The 22,965-nt window shown below is 49.8% G+C and overlaps 1 protein-coding gene across 2 annotated transcripts in view; it reads left to right on the forward strand.

Moving 5' to 3' along the window:
- FAM168A (family with sequence similarity 168 member A) overlaps nt 1–22,965 on the forward strand; it is a 65,277-nt gene that overhangs the window by 21,295 nt on the left and 21,017 nt on the right. For both annotated transcript variants that reach the window (XM_083170372.1, XM_083170373.1), the window contains one exon: nt 13,046–13,133. In XM_083170372.1, coding sequence (XP_083026498.1) covers nt 13,064–13,133 — 70 coding nt within the window. In that variant the 5' untranslated portion in view covers nt 13,046–13,063. The remainder of the gene's footprint in view (nt 1–13,045; nt 13,134–22,965) is intronic.

Raw genomic sequence — 22,965 nt, forward strand, 5'->3', positions numbered from 1 at the left:
AAGGAAGGGAGGCCAGCTAGGAGGAGGTTACAGTAATCTGTGTGGGAAGAGAAAGGAAGGGAGGCCAGCTAGGAGGAGGTTGCAGTAATCTCAGTGGGAAGAGAAAGGAAGGTAGGCCAGCTAGGAGGAGGTTACAGTAATCTATGTAGAAGGGAAAGGAAGGGAGGCCAGCTAGGAGGAGGTTGCAGTAATCTCAGTGGGATGAGACAGGAAGGGAGGCCAGCTAGGAGGAGGTTGCAGTAATCTCAGTGGGAAGAGAAAGGAAGGGAGGCCAGCTAGGAGGAGGTTACAGTAATATATGTGGGAAGAGAAAGGAAGGGAGGCCAGCTAGGAGGAGGTTGCAGTAATCTCAGTGGGAAGAGAAAGGAAGGGAGGCCAGCTAGGAGGAGGTTACAGTAATATATGTGGGAAGAGAAAGGAATGGAGGCCAGCTAGGAGGAGGTTGCAGTAATCTCAGTGGGAAGAGAAAGGAAGGTAGGCCAGCTAGGAGGAGGTTACAGTAATCTCATTGGGAAGAGAAAGGAAGGGAGGCCAGCTAGGAGGAGGTTACAGTAATCTCAGTGGGAAGAGAAAGGAAGGTAGGCCAGCTAGGAGGAGGTTACAGTAATCTGTGTGGGAAGAGAAAGGAAGGGAGGCCAGCTAGGAGGAGGTTACAGTAATCTCAGTGGGAAGAGAAAGGAAGGGAGGCCAGCTAGGAGGAGGTTGCAGTAATCTCAGTGGGAAGAGAAAGGAAGGGAGGCCAGCTAGGAGGAGGTTGCAGTAATCTCAGTGGGAAGAGAAAGGAAGGTAGGCCAGCTAGGAGGAGGTTACAGTAATCTATGTAGAAGGGAAAGGAAGGGAGGCCAGCTAGGAGGAGGTTGCAGTAATCTCAGTGGGAAGAGAAAGGAAGGGAGGCCAGCTAGGAGGAGGTTACAGTAATCTGTGTGGGAAGAGAAAGGAAGGTAGGCCAGCTAGGAGGAGGTTACAGTAATCTATGTAGAAGGGAAAGGAAGGGAGGCCAGCTAGGAGGAGGTTGCAGTAATCTCAGTGGGAAGAGAAAGGAAGGGAGGCCAGCTAGGAGGAGGTTACAGTAATCTGTGTGGGAAGAGAAAGGAAGGGAGGCCAGCTAGGAGGAGGTTACAGTAATCTCAGTGGGAAGAGAAAGAAAGGGAGGCCAGCTAGGAGGAGGTTACTGTAATCTATGCAGAAGGGAAAGGAAGGGAGGCCAGCTAGGAGGAGGTTACAGTAATATATGTGGGAAGAGAAAGGAATGGAGGCCAGCTAGGAAGGAGGTTACGGTAATCTCAGTGGGAAGAGAAAGGAAGGGAGGCCAGTTAGGTGGAGGTTACAGTAATCTCAGTGGGAAGAGAAAGGAATAGAGGCCAGCTAGCAGCTAGGTTGAGGTTATAGTAGATCAACTGGTGGAAGCGGTTGGAGGGGATGGCTTGTATTCTATAGTAGCCGGTGTCTCCCCTACCCCAATGTCCACAGTGTACTAGCTATAATATCCCCCCCTCTCACCACCATATCACAGCTAATGTCCCCCCCTCTCACCACCATATCACAGCTAATGTCCCTCCTCTAACCACCATATTACAGCTAATGTCCCCCCCTATCTCCACCATATCACAGCTAATGTCCCCCCTATCTCCACAATATCACAGCTAATGTCCCCTCTATCTCCACAATATCACAGCTAATGTCCCCTCTATCTCCACAATATCACAGCTAATGGCCCCCCTGCACAATATCACAGCTAATGTCCCCCCTCTCTCCACAATATCACAGCTAATGTCCCCCCTCTCTCCACAATATCACAGCTAATGGCCCCCCTATCTCCACACGATAGATGCCATTGCCCTGCCAGTGCCCCCTCTCCTTACAGTATAGCGGCCAGTGCCCCCCTCTCCTTACAGTATAGCAGCCAGTACCCCCTCCCCTCTCCTTACAATATAGCGGCCAGTGCCCCTCTCCTTACAATATAGCGGCCAGTGCCCCTCTCCTTACAGTATAGCAGCCGGTAACCCCCCCTCTCCTTACAGTATAGCGGCCAGTGTCCCCCTCCCCTCTCCTTACAGTAAAGCGCCCAGTATCCCCCTCTCCTCATAGTATAGCGGCCAGTGCGCCCCACAGAATAGCGCTCAGTGTCCCCCCTTCACCCCGCAGTGTAGCACCGAGTGTCCCCCCTTCGCCCCGCAGTGTAGCACCCAGTGTCCCCCTTTTGCCCCGCAGTGTAGCACCCAGTGTCCCCCCTTCGCCCCGCAGTGTAGCACCCAGTGTCCCCCCTTCGCCCCGCAGTGTAGCACCCAGTGTCCTCTCTTCGCCCCGCAGTGTAGCACCCAGTGTCCTCTCTTCGCCCCGCAGTGTAGCACCCAGTGTCCCCTCTTCGCCCCGCAGTGTAGCACCCAGTGTCCCCCCTTCGTCCCACAGTGTAGCACCCAGTGTCCCCCCTTTGCCTCACAGTGTAGCACCCAGTGTCCCCCCTTTGCCCCGCAGTGTAGCACCCAGTGTCCCCCCTTCGCTCCGCAGTGTAGCACCCAGTGTCCCCCCTTCGCCCTGCAGTGTAGCACCCAGTGTCCCCCCTTCGCCCCGCAGTGTAGCACCCAGTGTCCCCCCTTCGCCCCGCAGTGTAGCACCCAGTGTCCCCCCTTTGCCCCGCAGTGTAGCACCCAGTGTCCCCCCTTTGCCTCGCAGTGTAGCACCCAGTGTCCCCCCTTTGCCCCGCAGTGTAGCACCCAGTGTCCCCCCTTTGCCCCGCAGTGTAGCACCCAGTGTACCCCCTTCGCTCCGCAGTGTAGCTGACTGGTTGGTCTTGCACGTCTCAGATCTGGGCTGACTTCTGGCATGAACATAATCCCACTCTGTATTGCATCTGCCTCTCCCGTCCTCCCTTCCTGACATGGACAAGACTGGAACACTGGAGGCATCTCACATCCCCAAATCAGAAAGCAGTATGAATCCATTGTGTTCTCTGCGCTCCATATCTGCGCACATATCTCTACCGTGTTCTAAGCCGCAATTCCCAGCCCAATAAACCTTTGTTATCCTGCGTGTCACATGCGTGACCTCCACGGCTCCTGCTGCAGGGTACAGAGCTCATGTGTATTAATGTAAAGCTGGTATCATATGGAATCACCCTGCTCCCTGTGTCCGATATATCATGTGTGCCGGTAATGTGCGCACACGGTACACCTGCCCGCCTGCACCTTGCCCTGTTTTACGCTGCCAACCCAATAGAAACTGTGCCAGTTGTCTTCTCCATCATCCATGCTGGGCTCCTGCCCGTATCCGTCTGCTAACCCCCTCTTTATGTACAGCTATGTCTCTGTTCCCGAATGCAGTATGTTGGTATTTCAGCCCCCCCCCCCGTTCTGTGTTACAAAACACAGGATGTCTGACTATTCCCGGGCTGCAGCAAGAGGCCAGCTGTGCCCTGCGTACAGGCTGCTCTGCCGTGTGCCCGATGCCCATTTGTCTTCCTGTCGCATTATTTAATCATTCGTCGCATTTTCCAGCAGCAAGGAGAAGTCTCCTCGGGCCTCAAGGATTATTTTTATCTCATTTGTTTGATCGCCTCTCTATGTGGGGCGGAAGGTACTGCGGGGTGCTTGGGGGAGAAATGTGATGTTGTGTAATGTGTGCCCTGGGTGTATATAGGCCTCTGTATCCTGTGTGCGCTTTCCTGGTCAAGTCTAATATCTGCAGCAGTTGCCTCCTTGTGTTAATGAGAAATCCCCTTCCAGCGACACGGGAGATGCAGTGACGCGCTTGTTACAGGCAGACAAAGCAGTTCTGGGAAAAGCGATGGTTACCGGTACGGCTTTCATAGGGAACGCAGTTTGGAATCTTATACTGGTCTATATACTCAGTCCGTCTCTCTGCCCTTGATATGATCCGGGAGTTAATTGATGAATTGTTCATTTGTATGATTTGGAGTGAAAAGTGAACCTCTAAAGGGGGCGTCCCTTCATACCCCAACCAGATTGCATCACAATTATTTTTGTGCAGCCGTGTTTACGGCGCAACTGGATTTTAATCCTAAATCCAGTGTCTACGTTTTAATCCACATTGCTTTTGCAGATCACATCTATAATCGTCGTTATGTATTCTTATTATGATTGCTAATTATTATTTATTACAATATTATTACTTTGTCTTGTGAAGAAATGATTAACGTGTCACCACACCACAACTGTTCTAACAACCAGCAATCGGTGAAGGGAACGGATTACTGGGCACTCCTAAATTTTGGAAGCCTTTGTATTGAGGTGGTCCGAGTATCTCTTCCCATGTTGACCCCTGCGTATGTCTGACTGGCTCAATAATTTTGGACACTGCATTGGGATCTGGTCAGAATGTCCGCACCAGAATATCAATCGGACATTTTGGTGTGGCTTTTAGGTTTATGGAGACGTTGGGCTCCCCCAAAGTTCTCCCCGGCGCACGGCATCTACAGTGGGGCAAAAAAGTATTTGGACAGCCACAGATTGTGCAAGTTGACCCACTTAAAAAGATGAGAGGTCTGTAATTTCCATCATACAGATGTAGCCGCTGTCGTCTTTGCTGGGGCTCGCGGTGGACTCGCCAGCCGCCGGAAGGGGACGTGCGGGCGTCCCCTTACAACTGGGTCACCCTGGGTCCCCGCCACGTTCCCCCACCTCCCCACCCCTAACCCTGCCGGTCTCCCTGAAGCAGAGACGAGCAGGGTTCTTGTCCCCCCGCCAACTCGCGCGTCCCAGTCAGATGTAGCGCCGCTCGCCAGTGAGGGTGGTCTGGTGAGCCCCGGCGCCGGATCTGTAGGAACACTTCAACTGTGAGACCGAATGTGGGGGAAAAAAAACAGGAAATCACATTGTATGGTTTTTAAATTATTTCTTTTTATATTCTTGCAAAAAAAATATTTGGAAACCTACCAACCTCTCCACCATTGCCAAAACCTCTCCACCATGTCTAAGGACACCAGGGACAAAATTGTAGAGCTGCACAAGGCTGGGATGAGCTTCTCAACAGTTTGCAAGCAGCTTGATGAGAAGACATCAACTGTTGGCGCAATTATTAAAAACTGGAAGAAATACAAGATCACCAACAATCCAAACCGTCACCTGCAGTTTGTCAGTGACCATTTGGATAATCCAGAGGAGGATTGGGAGAATGTCATGTGGTCAGATGAGAGCGAAATAGAACTTTTTGGTATAAGCTTCACTTGCCGTGTTTGGAGGTAGAAGAATGATGAGCGGCATCCCATAACCACTGTGAAGCATAGGGGCCTCATGCTTTGGGGCTGCTTTTCTGCAAAGAGGGCAGGACGACTGATCCGTATTAAGGAGAGGATGAATGAGGCCATGTATCTGGAGATTTTGGCTAAAAACCTCCTTCTCTCAGTAAGAGCATTGAAGATGGAGCATGGCTGGGACTTTCAGCATGACAATGACCCCAAACACACCGCCTGGGAAGCTAAGGAGTGGCTCCGTAGCTTTACAAGGTCCTAGAGTGGCCTAGTCAGTCTCCAGACCTCAACCCAATCAGAAATCTGCAGAGGGAGTTGAAAGTCCGTGTTGCCCAGTACTAGCCCCAAAACATGACCGATCTAGAGAGGATCTGCATGGAAGAGTGGGCAAAATCACCTTCTACAGTGTGTGCAAACCTGGTCAAGATCTACAGGAAACTTGTGACCTCTGTAATTGCCAACCAAGGGTATATAACAAAGTATTGAGTTTAACTTTTTGATTTTCCAAATATTTATCTTTCCACAAGAATATACAAATAAATTGTTTCATGTGATTTCCTGGTTTCTTTTCCCCCACATTCTGTCTCTCATTGTCGAAGTGTACCTATGACGAAATTTACAGACCTCTCTCATCTTTTTAAGTGGGTCAACTTGCACAACCGGTGGCTGTCCCACTGTATAAAACGCTAACCACCCCCATGATTTTTGCAGTTGGATGGATTGTGGAATCATAGGGAGGTTTTCACCATAAAAATATGCCTTATTGCATTGATCCCTGTAACCTCGCCTCTTTCTTTGTTCACCCCAACTCCTTCATCCACTCCTTATGTGACTCCATACTGGCAGTCCCTAGCTCTTGATCCTTCTTGACCCAGCTGTGGACACCCTGGTCCTTGTTATGGCCATCACCATCTCAGCCGGACTTCTGTACTGGAATCCCGTTCTTCATAGACCCCACACTCCATTCTTTGCCGTTCCTGTCCTGATAATCACGGGATGTTTATGGAAGAAGGCAGATCCTGCCAATGGGAAGTATCTATAGTTACCCCATTCTGTAGTTGTCTGCTAATTACCCCAGTCTGCACACCAAGGTCTTGTAGAAATGTAGTAATTCCCGGATGTGCGGGGAATGCTGTTATACATCAGTCTGTCCTAGAGTAAATAGTGGGACAATGTTATTGCCTGTAAGGTGTCGTTACACTTCTGAGAATGTGAGAAGCTGCGTTCATACACTATTACTGATCATGTGAAGGCAAGAGGAGGTCTCGCATCGCACCCTAGTAATCTGTATGAGAGGGCATCTCACATCGCACTATAGTAATCTGGATGAGAGGGGACCTCACATCGCACTTTAGTAATCTGGATGAGAGGAGGTCTCGCATCGCACCATAGTAATCTGGATGAGAGGCGGTCTCACATTGCACCATAGTAATCTGGATGAGAGGAGGTCTCACATTGCACCATAGTAATCTGGATGAGAGGAGGTCTCCCATCGCACCCTAGTAATCTGTATGAGAGGGGATCTCGCATCACACCATAGTAATCTGGATGAGAGGAGGTCTCGCATTGCACCATAGTAATCTGGATAAGAGAAGGTCTCGCTTTGCACCATAGTAATCTGGATGAGAGGAGGTCTCACATCGCACTATAGTAATCTGGATGAGAGGAGGTCTCGCATTGCACTATAGTAATCTGGATGAGAGGAGGTCTCGCATCACACGATAGTAATCTTGATGTCGCTGGTTGAGGGTTTTCTTCTTTCAATTATTTTTCTCTAGCATCCATATGGGATACTGGGGTTCAATACGATGAGGATAGAGGTGCTCCGCAGGAGAGACAGGGCACATAAGATTCTTCAGTATGGGTGCACTGGCTCCTCCCCTCTACTTCCCCTTCCACTAGTTTAGTTTAGAAAAATGTTCCTCAGGAGAGGCTGCACTTCACTGGAGCTCCAGAGAATTTTTTCTTCAGGATTCAGCCCCCCTTCTTACCGCCTACGGCACCCTGGGATCTGGATGTGGTTTTGTCTTTTCTGCAGTCTTCCTGGTTTGACCCTTTGGAACAGTCTGACTTAAAGTACCTTACGTGGAAGATGGTGGTCCGGTTGGCCCTGGCTTCAGCCAGACGGATGTCTGAACTTGGAGCCCTGTCTTGTAAGAGCCCATACCTGGTCTTTCATGATGATCGGACAGAACTTCGGACTCGGCCGCAGTTCTTGCCTAAGGTTGTGTCGGCTTTCCATCTGAACGAGCCCATTGTGGTTCCGTCCAGTGCTGCTCATCCGGAAATGCTTGCTTCCCTGGATGTTGTACATACCCTTAGGGCGTATATTAGGTGTACATCCAGGTTTCGAAAGACGGATAATCTTTTTTTGCTTTATGATGCACAGAAAGGGGTTGTCCGGCATCCAAGCAAACCATTGCCCGCTGGATCCGTTCCACTATACAACAGGCTTATGGGTCGGCAGGGTTGCTTCTTCCAGTCTCGTTGAAGGCTCATTCAACTAGGTTGGTGGGGACTTCCTGGGCTGCTGCCCGGTTTGTCTCAGCCTTACAGCTTTGCAGAGCTGCAACCTGGTCAGGTCAACACACATTTCTTAAGTTCTACAAATTTGACGCACTGGCCAGGGAGGATTCCCAGTTAGGACAGGCGGTGCTGCAGCAGTCTCCACACGTTCCCGCCCGTTCTGGAAGCTTTGGGACCTCCCCATCATATTGAACCCCAGTATCCCATATGGATGCTAGAGAAAATAGGATTTTAGTTACCTACCGGTAAATCCTTTTCTGGTAGTCCATATGGGATACTGGGCGCCCGCCTCGGTGCGGAGTTACTTCTGCGTGTGGTTGTCACTTTACCTAAAGTAAAGTTATGGCTTGTTGCCTTGCATTGCCACTTCGTGACGGTTTCATTTACTTAGTGTTCAAGAAGTTATTGTTCACGTTTTCTTGTTTGTTTGTGGTGTGCTGGTATGAATCTCACCACATTTCATTCTTCACATATCCTTCCTCACATACGTTCGCTCTCCTTCGGCACAGTTTTTCATTAACTGACTAGTGGAAGGGGAAGTAGAGGGAAAGAGCCAGTGCACCCATACTGAAGAACCTTATGTGCCCTGTCTCTCCCCGTCGTATTCAACCCCAGTATCCCATATGGAGTACGAGAAAAGGATTTCCCGGTAGGCAACTAAAATCTTATTTTTTTTTCTCCTCTCATTCCCAATCTCTGTCTCTGAAAACAGATTTACTACAAGAAATGTAATTATGGAAGGCAGACAATTGATTTTTTCCCCTTTGTAATACTGGCCTTGTGAAGTCTCTGATGGTGCAGTAATTTCTGTGTGCACAGGAAAATGATTGTCTCATTGTTATACAATAAAATACGCAGAACTCTGCTGCCCTGATGTCCTGAGTTACTGCAGAGCCAGTGACTATACATCCTGGGTGTGAGCCAGACCCACACACACACAGAGGGGAATCGGTACATCTATCAGAATGAACTTAGGTCTACAGTCATTAGGTCGACCTCACTAGGTCGACTGGCAGGAAGGTCGACCTGATTTAAGGTCGACATGACTTAAGGTCGAATTTGCATAAAGGTCGACATGAGGAAGGTCGACTGGTCATAAGGTCGACATGGGTTTTTCGCAGTTTTTTTTATCCGAATGTGCTTCGGGCACGGTGGCTCGCTTCGCTCGCCACAGCTTTAATAACCTCCTCCACGCCCTAGTGGATGGTAGGGCATGAAATACCGCCTGTCGGCACATGTCGGCTCAAAAAACAGTGAAAAACCCCATGTCGACCTTATGACCAGTCGACCTTCCTCTTGTCGACCTTTATGCAAATTCGACCTTAAGTCAGGTCGACCTTGGCCCATGTCGACCTTAAGTCAGGTCGACCTTCCTGCCAGTCGACCTAGTGGGGTCGACCTAATGACTGTAGACCTAAGTTCATTCTAATAGATGACCGCTTCCCCACAGAGGCACAGACCCACACAGCAAGACAGAGAGCGTGAGGATCAGACCCACACAGCAAGACAGAGCGTGAGGCACAGGCCCGCACACAGAGACAGAGAGCGTGAGGCACAGGCCCGCACACAGAGACAGAGAGCGTGAGGCACAGGCCTGCACAGACCCACACAATGAGATGCAGGGGCATGAACGTTGACACAGAGCGAGAGTCACAGGCACAGAGTGGGAGGCACATACCCATATATCGAGAGGCACAGGCATGCACACACAGAGACACACACCACAAGGTGATGATCTAGTGACCTCATGGGAAAAGTAAGCAGCTACAAATGTCGGCCGTACCCGTCTGTGTGCGTGTTTGCAGGGCTCTGTCCTGGCCTGTGTCCCCTATCCAGGCAGCCGTCCCTGTCAGGCTTTTACAAACATGAATGGCTGAAATATAAAATACATATTTCACCACTGACCACTCGATGGACCAAATTACTTCTTTGTGCGCTAAAATCTGTCATAAAGTGAATGCAATTTTTGCAGGGACACTAATCTGTTTCAAACTTGCTGGGTATGGAGAGAGGGGGCCGTGCTATTGGCGGTAGGAGCAGATAGGGGACTGAGGGGTGGGGTGAAGAGTTTGGAGGCTAAAAATTGTCACAGATCAAAGCAAAAGTAACAACTGTCACAGCGCAAAATGAAAGTACGTTGCAGAAGCCGCCATTTTGGCGGGCTTTTAACTAGTTCTCTATAAAGTGCTACAGTATAGGTGTGTGCTATATAACTACATATATATATATATATATATATATATATATATATATATATATATATATATATATAGTGGTGGGTCGACGGACTGATTGCTGTGTTTTCACCATTTGATTGTGCCTTGACAAAGGGGCGCTGTTGCCCCGAAACGTTGGCTGTGCTTTTTGCTGTTTTTTCTAATACACCATTTGCATCAAGTCCCTGGAGTGCCTGCTTTTTTGTTCATCTTGCTATAGCTATATATATATATATATATATATATATATATATATATATATATATATATATATATATATATATATATATATATATTATACAGCTGTTTGGGGGACCAGGATTGGCTGTTGGATGATGTCTGTGTATAACTCCTCCTTATCTGGTGATGTAATACTTGCAGTCCAGGCTCTGGCCTGGGTGGGCTGACCGGACAATCCTATTTCCTGGTGACAGGCGGCTGAGTCTGCCCGGACCAACATCTACATCAGTGTCTGGATGTTTCCCTAACCCCCACTATCCATTCCCTCCCTCTCTGTATGACACGAGCACTTCACACACGGTGGTCACCAGCCCCTAACTTTTGACAGAAAAAAGTTTAAAAAAAACCACGTAGACATTTTGCTTATGTCGACCTTTGTTACTGTCATCCTACACATTGTCTGTAGGCTGATCCTCACCTGTCCATTTCTTACCATCTCTTTATATTCTCCGCAGTTTACACATATATATCTACTGAGTTCTTCACATGAATTCTCCATAACCATTATAGCTCTGCAATATACCGCAGCGCCGCACAATAAGGGGACAGCAAGGACTGAGGCCAGTGCTCTGGGTATGGGTCGACACAGGGAAAAGGTTGACAGGGTTGGAAGATCAAAACAAGCATTCGGTCGACAGTGTCTAGGTCTACAGTCAAAAAGGTGGACATGGGTTTTTCACTTTTTTTTTGTCATGTCGACATGGAAACACTATTCTGCCTCCACACCCTAGTGGATGGTAGGGCATGAAATACCGCCTGTCAGCACATGTCGGCGCAAAACAAAACTGAAAATCAAATTGTCGACCTATTTTAGTGGTCGACCCAATGTCTGTGTGTCGACCCAAGGATCGTATACCGCCACTCTAACGTGCACAAGCTGGTAGCCTCGTTATACATGTCAGGCTTTTTGTATATGAAGATCCAGTCTTTCTGCCGATATCCGTAACTAGGACTGCAGTAATTGGCGAGCAAGCGGGCTTCGTCCCGAGCATCCCTCTGTAATCCTGCAGGGGGGGGGTGTGATATTTCGGGAGATAAGCGTACGAGCAGGCGGCTGTCTCCTGCGGAATGATGAAGGCCCTGCTCCTTATCTCTCCTCCCATACCACAGGCGGTATGAAGACATGTTTTAGATGTCGCTGCAGATACTGTCTTATCGGCACACCTCAGGCCACAGCGCCATCCGACGCTTCAGTGCCTCAACTTCCCTTCGTTAAGATAACCCATAACTCTCACGCGGCGACAAGTGCTTAAATGAGTGTCGGGATTAATGGAGAAATGTCAGTGTTTTTTTTATTTTACTATTATTAACTCTGAGCCTTTGTGTTCCAACATCGCTGAGTTGGAATAAATGTAACATTTCCGACTTTTGCTGGCGTAATACAGACACAACCGCTGGGCAGGTCAGCGGCTGCCGGTTCAGCCCCCACGTCGGGGAGAGACCCGGGAATAATGCAGCGGCGCTGACCGTGCTTTCTTTGCTGTGGCTGCTGCTATTATTATGGCTACATACGGAATTGGGGGAATTCCAGATTGGAAACAGATGAACTTAATGGAAGATGCTTATAAGAAACAGCTGCATTGAAAGAGGCAGAATACGGAATTCTTATAACTGAAACGGTTAGCCTCGCGGCCAAAATCACCCGTGCTCGCCTGCGGAGAGCTGCCTGGCACCGCTCCCCGCCACCGGTGGTTTGTATTATACCTTCCAAGCACCTGGTGGGCCTGGAGAAGGCTGATCACAGCAGATCTCGGGGTGTTTCGTTCATTTCCTAGGGGACACTGGCTTCTTTTTGGGGCATAGAAGTTGTTGGTGGGGCTTACAGCAGACTGGTGTATCACTGAAAGGGTTTCCATGTAATGACCCGTTCTCCTGACTGTTGAGGAACTCTAACCAGAAACACATGGACGGCAGGACGGGAATGCGGATGTGGGATATTTAAAAAAAAAAAAGTTCTCTCCGAAGTGCATTATGTAATGATACAGGTTACCCGGGCCTTGCATGTTCCTGCAATCTGTAACTGAAGAGCGGAGGGGGAGGGGCTGACCGACATCTCCATATGAAACCAGCGCGTTTGGTTTTATACCCCTGTCCTGTAATAGGGGAGGGTCACTGGCTACCCTGAGCCTATGATGACTGGTGCCCAGTGTGACAATCATTGGATGGTGAGTCTGTTAACGTTGGGTTTCAGACCTATTCGCTCAGCTGCGAAGTCTTCACTAGCCGCGCATATTGCACAGCGAGCACATTGATTCGCAAGGCGGCGGCTGCTGTGAATTCGTCGCCGTGCCATCAGGTCTGAATTGCATTGTTTTGCTGTAATCCAGACCAGCGCCAGGTAGAGGCGGAGTCTGTTGTACGAATCTGTTTTATAAAAGCCCTCCAGATGGATGCACAGTGCATGGGGACAGGGGCTGCTGTAAAGACTAGGGGCCCTGGGCCTAATTTTAGAGGAGAACGCAGTGTGGTTATTTGATACAACGCATGCATTGCCCTGAGTGTAAAACACAATGGGGCGATACTGGGAAGTGAACACAAAAAAGGGTGTCTTGTAGGCGTGACCATTGATAACGGCTGCCACAGCTGCCATGTTCAGACGGTGAAACTGCTCCTGTGATAGGGCAGGTAAAAGTGCCAATGGTGGTAAGTCCAGAACAACAGGTGGGGTTACAGTGCTCAGAGACGCAGTAAGCGGTTGTCCTCCGGTCCACAGATAGGTGGCGCCATTCATCATACCTATCCTAACTGCATAAACTGCAGTGTGGGTATATACTGTATGTACAGCATGTAGGGTGGTGATATATACAGTCTCACGTTTTATCCTTTGTACTGATTGCCCCCGTTCTCTCTCTTGCAGAAATCTCCGTCTTCCACAATGAATCCTGTTTACAGCCCTGTGCAGCCGGGGGCTCCCTACGGAAATCCGAAAAACATGGCGTATGCAGGTATGGGTGAAAAGAGAAAGTCGCTGTTATATAATATGTATTTACTGCTAACCAGCTGCACACATTTGTGGGAGTCTCTGATTTAGAAACATACACAAGTGTATGCAGCGACTGTGCGCAAACGGCGCAGCGCCAGGGTTTGTATGGCGACGCCCACTGGCAGCATTGCAGATCCCAGCGGCTGCTCACAGAAACGCAGAAACGTTGGTTATCAAAGCTCTGAGTAGCCCTGTTCCCGCGCGGTGAGGCGTCTCTGGCAGCTGCCTACAGGATTATATTTGCAGGGTCAAACACCCCATCAAAACCGTTGGCCTGTACATGCTGGAAACCTTAGTAACTAATCAGATGGTCCAAGGGCCAAGCTACACTAGGGATTTGTTTTAAGTGGGCAATGAAGCCATTTCTGATATGGGCAGAAGGTCATGTGACAGGCTCTGTAGGATAAACAGCTGCCTGATTGGACAGCGACGGTGTGATATGTGCGCTTTCAGTCCCTCTCCTGTACAGACGCCGTCAGTGCGCTTCTGATGCTGCCGCTGGAAGCACACTATGGGAAATCAGTCTGTGCTCTGCTTATTAGCAGCCTCTGACTGGTAGGAGAATTGGACCATATGGTAAAAGTCCTATTGCTCTCTGCATGCATGACTGACACATGTCTGACCTGGGGGGAAGCGTTAGCAAAGTGTCTTCTGCACACGCATCATTAACAGGCAGTTTATGGAGTTCGGAGCATTTACAGATTGTTGCTGATTAATTGCACAGCTCAGCCTCAGTGTAGACTGCATGAGCATTCAGACAATACAGCTGCCCCTTCCCGTACAGTGCCAGTGCCCAGCGCACCGGTTACTATAACCGGGCACCCGGTGTGCCTGAGAGCTGCAGGGTGATACCAGGGCATAATAAACCTGCTCTCTGTATGGCTTAGGGCAGGGGTGGCCAAACCGGTCCTCGAGATCTACCAACGGTCCACGTTTCCCAGACCACCTAGCTGGTGCACAGGTGCAGTTATTACTAGCTGTCACATTCTCCAGACCATCTAGCTGGTGCACAGGTGTAGTCATCACTAACCATCACATTCCCCAGACCACCTAGCTGGTGCACAGGTGCAGTTATTACTAACTGTCACATTCTCCAGACCATCTAGCTGGTGCACAGGTGTAGTCATCACTAACTGTCACATCCCCCAGACCACCTAGTTGGTGCACAGGTGTAGTCATTACTAACTGTCACATTCCCCAGACCACCTAGCTTGGTGCACAGGTGCAGTCATCACTAACCGTCACATTCCCCAGACCATCTAGCTGGTGCACAGGTGTAGTCATCACTAACTGTCACATTCCCCAGACCACCTAGCTGCTGCACAGGTGTAATCATCACTAACCGTCACATTCCCCAGACCACCTAGCTGGTGCACAGGTGCAGTCATCACTAACCGTCACATTCCCCAGAATACCTAGCTGGTGCACAGGTGTAGTCATCACTAACCGTCACATTCCCCAGACCACCTAGCTGGTGCACAGGGGTAGTCATTACTAACCGTCACATTCCCCAGACCATCTAGCTGGTGCACAGGTGTAATCATTACTATCTGTCACATTTTCCAGACCACCTAGTTGGTGCACAGGTGTAATCATTACTATCTGTCACATTCCCCAGATCACCTAGCTGGTGCACAGGTGTAATCATTACTAACTGTCACATTCCCCAGACCACCTAGTTGGTGCACAGGTGTAGTCATTACTAACTGTCACATTCCTCAGATCACCTAGCTGGTGCACAAGTGCAGTCATTACTATCTGTCACATTCCCCAGATCACCTAGCTGGTGCACAGGTGTAGTCATTACTAACTGTCACATTCCTCAGATCACCTAGCTGGTGCACAAGTGCAGTCATTACTATCTGTCACATTCCCCAGACCACCTAGTTGGTACACAGGTGTAGTCATTACTAACTGTCACATTCCCCAGACCACCTAGCTGGTGCACAGGTGTAGTCATTACTAACTGTCACATTCCTCAGATCACCTAGCTGGTGCACAAGTGCAGTCATTACTATGTCACATTGTCAAACCTGCTGCATTCATTCCTACTATAGATCCACAGGTGGCCTGATATACATGAACCGTGTAGATCTTGTGGACAGATTTGGGCACACCTGGTTTAGTATTAGCATTAATTCTGTTTATACTGTGCAGTCCCAGCTTGTTAGTTATAGATGTTGCACTTTATACACGGCTGCTCTCTATTTGGGTGTCCGTCCACAAATGTTTTATGAAACGAGGTTGCTGATTCCTGATCCGTTCTAGCGAATCGGACACGGCGAGACTTGGCACCGCTAATGCGCACGCGTCTGTTTGCGTTATTCCGCCTACACCAAGGGGATGGCAATAGGTCACAGTGGTACTGATATAAGCCTAGTACAGTAAGGTCATGAGACCCTAGCAGGACACTTTGATTGGCTCCCCTGACAGTAGCTGGTGTGCCTGTCGCCCAGGTATGGTATTAGCCTTTTGTGAGTATTTTTCTGTTTTGCTACAGAGATTTTCAGGCTTTATTTCGTGCCTATTAAACAAATTGTTAATACCATGGACTGAAGTGGCTGGTGGAAATCTGACACACATGATAGCGTTGCCAACCAGAGCGCTGTACATAGGATGTGAAAAGGTCGACTTGTTTTTTTAAATTTTTATTATTTACAATTTTTCATACTTTACCCGTGCACATGTTCTGGGAACGGCACACTAACTTGGACACCAATACAACATGAAAAACTCATGTGATCCCTTTCCTGTGTCGCCCATTTCTGTGTCAACCCATGTCGGCTCTGCATGTTGACCATTTGGTGTCGAACTGGACACGGTCTACCCTTTATACCAGTGGTTCCGAAACTTTTTAGAATCACAGCGCTCTAGAGTATCAGAACTTTTTACCCGGCACCCGTAAGCCAAAAGATTCTTGAGAAATTGCCGTACGCAGAAGCCACCGGCACTAGTGCTGCCTATTCCATTGGCCGTAAATAATTAGAGATGATCCTGGACCACCAATCCAGGGTGTCTCATTGCAGCGGTACATAGCTCCCAGTTGGGTCAAGCCCTCTGTGTCCTGCACTAATTCCAGGTGCTGTCAATATTCCTCGGCAGAAAGGCTTGCAATCTCTTTTGCCACATTAGTTAGGTGGCCTTTTTTCCAACATCAGACGTATTAGTCCTGTGATCAACCGGGAAAATAGTTGCACATGACGCAGGTTATACGAGCTGATGCCACTTACGAGACCGGCTGGGTTCACCGCACCCTTGCCCTTATCTGCCTCCCCGGCTATGCAGCCAGTACGGTAAGAGCAAGGTGTCCTATACACGTCATTGTCTCACAGTAATCTATGGACGCAGCCCTCCCTGTTACCGGCTGCCAGATTTGCAGCTCCCTTCCCCAAACTGCATTGCAGAAAACATTGTGTTCTGTGTAAGGTCAGCAGCCGTACAGCGCACTAACGCCATCACTCTCTTTATACACTGAGAAGTCGGCACTCCCGAGCGACGACACGACGGATGGGTTTCGGCAGAGGTGTGATGTGTGCAGGGAGAATGCTAATGCAGCTTCCCAGCATCCAGGCTGGTTCTCCGTCCGACCTTTCCGAGCGCAGAGATACCACGCCAGCGATGATCACTGTGACTTGTCCTGGGCGTCTGGTGACAAGGACGGCCACGTACTGATGGGAAGTAGGATTTAATAGGGCGGCCTGTATAAATGCTAAGTAATATTGAACCACGCAGAGGAAGGCCGAGAAGCCTAGAAAGGAAGTGTAAGGTGCTATAAAATATTACAGCATCAATGGGAAATAGTACAAATGGGGGGACAAATGGTGGTTTTAATAAAGGGAAGGGAACCAGCATCTACTCCTGGAACACTGTTGTGCAGTGGTTAGCATTGTTATGGGTTCGGTTCCGACCATGGCCCAGTATGTTCTCCCCGCGGGCACCAGTCTCACCCCACAATCCATACACTGGTTGTTTGGCTGTAGTGTGTGTTATGGAATGTAACTGTTCGCTGCATTTCGGTTCTGTGGTGTGCAATGCGCAGTCTCCGTCCCAGCAGGGATGGGGGGGGGGGGGGGTTGCTGTGGTGTGCAATGCGCAGTCTCCGGCCCAGCAGAGATGGGGGGGGGGGGGGGGGGTGTGTGCTGTGGTGTGCAATGCGCAGTCTCCGGCCCAGCAGGGATGGGGGGGGGGGGGTCGTGCTGTGGTGTGCAGTCTCCGGCCCAGCAGGGATGGGGGGGGGGGGGGGTGCTGTGGTGTGCAATGCGCAGTCTTCGGCCCAGCAGAGATGGGGGGGGGAGGGTGCTGTGGTGTGCAATGCGCAGTCTCCGGCCCAGCAGGGATGGGGGGTTGCTGTGGTGTGCATTGCACAGTCTCCGGCTCGGCAGAGATGGGGGGGGTGGGGGTGGGGGGGGGGGGGGTGCTGTGGTGTGCAATGCGCAGTCTCCGGCCCAGCAGGGATGGGGGGGGTGCTGTGGTGTTTATTGCGCAGTCTCTGGCCCAGCAGGGATGGGGTGATTAAGGGTCTCTTGCACTCTCTGGCTGGCCGTCATCCTCCTCTCATCTAGACGGAGGGCTAGCCTAGAATGTTAATGTCTCTGCAGCTAGAAGTGATTGATTAGATCCCACAGTCCTGGCTCATAGCGCAGAGAGGAAATATTGCACCAGTGACTTTCTCCTGCTGCCCGGGTAACTGAGGCCTCTGCGTTGTGCTGGCTGGGGTCTCGCTGCCCCCCCCCCCCCCCCCCTCTTCACCTGTCTCCTCTTCCCACCTCCTCTCTCTCATTCTGCCCATCTCTCCTTATGTTATTTTACGATCCCGTGTTACTGTTCTTCCCATTTACACTCTCACCCGCAGTCTCTCTCACTACCCCCCCCCCCCACAAGCATCTCTTTCATATCTCCACCTCTCCTGCTTTCTCTCTGTCTGTCCCTCATTCTCCTCACTGTCTAATGCTCTCATATATATATATATATATATATATATATATATATATATACTGTTTTCTGATCTTTGTCACCTGCTTTTTGTCTTTCTCCCTCTATTTCTTGCTCGCCTCTCTGCCCCCCCCCCCCCCTGGTCCTTGCACCCCGCCCTGGTCCTCATGCTCCCTCCTCTGCTCCTCGCACTCCCATCTGATCCTTGCTCCCCCCCCCCCCCCTCTGCTTCCCACGTTCCCCCTCTGGTTCTCGCGCTCCCCCTCTGGTTCTCGCGCCCCCCCTCTGGTTCTCGCGCCCCCCTCTGGTTCTATCGCACCTCCTTCCCCCTGGCTCTTCCGCGCTCACCCTCTGGCCCTCCGACAGCTACTGTGGTCCAGCTCAGTGAGTGACTGGTGGGGGAAGTCTACAAATGCCAGTCAGGAGTTTCCACATGGTAGGAGCCCAGTGGTGGCAGCAACATACCTGCCCACTGCGCAGTGGGTGGAGTCAGTGAAAAGCGGTTACTATCTGTAAGAGGGAATCGCCTATTGGCCAGGTCCCGAGAGACCCAAGCACCAATCAGTTGGCGCAAACCGCAACCAATATATACATTTATACACACAGATTGGGGTTTTGGTACAAATAATGATATATAATATATATATATATATATATATATAATATATGTGTATGTATGTAGTGTATAATTATGTGCACTATTTTATATATTACTGATGTGCATGCTGCGGCGTATAGCGCAGGGAATATAATTCAGCTGTCTGTGATGCGTTCAGGTTCAGTCTAAGATTAAACCTTTTTGTTTCCATGACAACGGGATAAACTCTGCTCCGTCACCATCGATACATCCAGCTGTCAGTAGTCTGATCGTTGCCGTGGAAACGCACATTCCACACCGCCCGGGCCTTTGCTATATCACACCCCGGTGTTGTCACTCCCGACACACTCACTGTAGCAGACGTGGGCTGCCCACCAAACTGCCTGGGCATGCTGAGAGTTGTAGTTCAACAGCTGGAAAGTCACACATTTATCCCTCCATTTTGAGTTGTGTAAACCTCCCTCCAGTTTGTACACCCAGCCCTAAAGGAGGTCCCTGTTTTGCCGGAGCGCTGGAACGCCCGAGAATTTGATCCGCGACCTCAGCGGAACTCTTATCACGTTACGTTTGTGCTGAGACGGGAAGAATCGCTGCGGCTTCAGTTCCTGCTAGTTGTGAATGACAGAACTTCATTATCCAATGAATTTAATCAGAGACTACAGTACGTGTGCAAGGGGTGGACAGGAGGCTGTGTAGGGGGATCTGTAAGCGTTCACAGCCCCTTGCATGCAAACGCGGGGATTTGTGTGGCGGGTGGCCTTTACCTGACCGCTAGGCTGCGAACAGGTCTGAATAAGGGCCTTTGTGTCTTTTCTCCTCCTGGTGATTTCAGGGGAGAGTTTCATGGACTGAGTCCTACTCTCCGTTGGGTGATTATTATTTAATTTGTAACTGTATCGATATCCGGACTCCTGAGACGCCGGCTGGAGGTTCGGCCCCTCCGCCGCGCAGTCTGCGTATTGATTCTCTATGGTGTGCTGTGGTCGTCAGTGCTCTGATATGCCGCCACGTCCATGCTGATATCTAGCCAGAGTGCAGAGCAAATAACACACACACACACACACACACACGTTTATTTCTTCATCATTAATACTGGAGGGCCCTTTGTTAGGCCAGTACGGATGGTGTAATGGTTAGCATTACTGCCTCACGGCACTGAGGTCATGGGTTCTATCCCCACCATGTGTTATATATACGGGGCAGCACGGACGGTGTAATGGTTACATTACTACCTCACAGCGCTGAGGTCATGGGTTCTATCCCCACCATGTGTTATATATACGGGGCAGTACGGACAGTGTAATGGTTACATTACTGCCTCACAGCGCTGAGGTCATGGGTTCTATCCCCACCATGTGTTATATATACGGGGCAGCACGGACGGTGTAATGGTTACATTACTACCTCACAGCACTGAGGTCATGGGTTCTATCCCCACCATGTGTTATATATACGGGGCAGTACGGATGGTGTAATGGTTACATTACTGCCTCACAGCACTGAGGTCATGGGTTCTATCCCCACCATGTGTTATATATACGGGGCAGTACGGATGGTGTAATGGTTAGCATTACTGCCTCACGGCACTGAGGTCATGGGTTCTATCCCCACCATGTGTTATATATACGGGGCAGCACGGACGGTGTAATGGTTAGCATTACTGCCTCACAGCACTGAGGTCATGGGTTCTATCCCTACCATGTGTTATATATACGGGGCTGTACGGACGGTGTAATGGTTACAATACTGCCTCACAGCGCTGAGGTCATGGGTTCTATCCCCACCATGTGTTATATATACAGGGCAGTACAGACGGTGTAATGGTTAGCATTACTGCCTCACAGCCTGAGGTCATGGGTTCTATCCCCACCATGTGTTATATATACAGGGCAGTACGGACGGTGTAATGGTTACATTACTACATCACAGCACTGAGGTCATGGGTTCTATCCCCACCATGTGTTATATATACGGGGCAGTACGGATGGTGTAATGGTTAGCATTACTGCCTCACAGCACTGAGGTCATGGGTTCTATCCCCACCATGTGTTATATATACGGGGCAGTACGGATGGTGTAATGGTTAGCATTACTGCCTCACAGCGCTGAGGTCATGGATTCTATCCCCACCATGTGTTATATATACGGGGCAGCACGGACGGTGTAATGGTTAGCATTACTGCCTCACAGCGCTGAGGTCATGGATTCTATCCCCACCATGTGTTATATATACCGGACAGTACGGATGGTGTAATGGTTAGCATTACTGCCTCACAGCGCTGAGGTCATGGGTTCTATCCCACCATGTGTTATATATACAGGACAGCACGGACGGTGTAATGGTTAGCATTACTGCCTCACAGCACTGAGGTCATGGGTTCTATCCCCACCATGTGTTATATATACGGGGCAGTATGGATGGTGTAATGGTTACATTACTGCCTCACAGCGCTGAGGTCATGGGTTCTATCCCCACCATGTGTTATATATACGGGGCAGTACGGATGGTGTAATGGTTAGCATTACTGCCTCACGGCACTGAGGTCATGGGTTCTATCCCCACCATGTGTATATATACGGGGCAGTACGGATGGTGTAATGGTTAGCATTACTGCCTCACGGCACTGAGGTCATGGGTTCTATCCCCACCATGTGTTATATATACGGGGCAGTATGGATGGTGTAATGGTTAGCATTACTGCCTCACGGCACTGAGGTCATGGGTTCTATCCCCACCATGTGTATATATACGGGGCAGCACGGACGGTGTAATGGTTAGCATTACTGCCTCACGGCACTGAGGTCATGGGTTCTATCCCCACCATGTGTTATATATACGGGGCAGTATGGATGGTGTAATGGTTATAGCATTACTGCCTCACAGCACTGAGGTCACGGGTTCTATCCCCACCATGTGTTATATATACGGGGCAGTACGGGCGGTGTAATGGTGTCACATTACTGCCTCACAGCACTGAGGTCATGGGTTCTATCCCCACCATGTGTTATATATACGGGTCAGTACGGGCGGTGTAATGGTTAGCATTACTGCCTCACAGTGCTGAGGTCATGGGTTCTATCCCCACCATGTGTTATATATACGGGGCAGTACGGGTGGTGTAATGGTTAGCATTACTGCCTCACAGTGCTGAGGTCATGGGTTCTATCCCCACCATGTGTTATATATACAGAGCAGTACGGACGGTGTAATGGTTATAGCATTACTGCCTCACAGCGCTGAGGTCATGGGTTCTATCCCCACCATGTGTTATATATACGGGGCAGTACGGATGGTGTAATGGTTAGCATTACTGCCTCACAGTGCTGAGGTCATGGGCTCTATCCCCACCATGTGTTATATATACAGAGCAGTACGGACGGTGTAATGGTTATAGCATTACTGCCTCACAGCGCTGAGGTCATGGGTTCTATCCCCACCATGTGTTATATATACGGGGCAGTACGGATGGTGTAATGGTTAGCATTACTGCCTCACAGTGCTGAGGTCATGGGTTCTATCCCCACCATGTGTTATATATACGGGGCAGTACGGACGGTGTAATGGTTAGTATTACTGCCTCACAGCCCTGAAGTCATGGGTTCTATCCCCACCATGTGTTATATATACGGGGCAGTATGGATGGTGTAATGGTTATAGCATTACTGCCTCACAGCACTGAGGTCACGGGTTCTATCCCCACCATGTGTTATATATACGGGGCAGTACGGGCGGTGTAATGGTTAGCATTACTGCCTCACAGTGCTGAGGTATGGATGGTGTAATGGTTATAGCATTACTGCCTCACAGCACTGAGGTCACGGGTTCTATCCCCACCATGTGTTATATATACGGGGCAGTACGGGCGGTGTAATGGTTACATTACTGCCTCACAGTGCTGAGGTCATGGGTTCTATCCCCACCATGTGTTATATATACAGAGCAGTACGGACGGTGTAATGGTTATAGCATTACTGCCTCACAGCGCTGAGGTCATGGGTTCTATCCCCACCATGTGTTATATATACGGGGCAGTACGGATGGTGAAATGGTTAGCATTACTGCCTCACAGTGCTGAGGTCATGGGTTCTATCCCCACCATGTGTTATATATACGGGGCAGTACGGATGGTGTAATGGTTAGCATTACTGCCTCACAGCACTGAGGTCATGGGTTCTATCCCCACCATGTGTTATATATACGGGGCAGTACGGATGGTGTAATGGTTAGCATTACTGCCTCACAGTGCTGAGGTCATGGGTTCTA

The sequence above is a fragment of the Crinia signifera genome, chromosome 2 (assembly GCF_055691185.1).
Source record: "Crinia signifera chromosome 2, ASM5569118v1, whole genome shotgun sequence".
Classification (NCBI taxonomy): domain Eukaryota; kingdom Metazoa; phylum Chordata; class Amphibia; order Anura; family Myobatrachidae; genus Crinia; species Crinia signifera.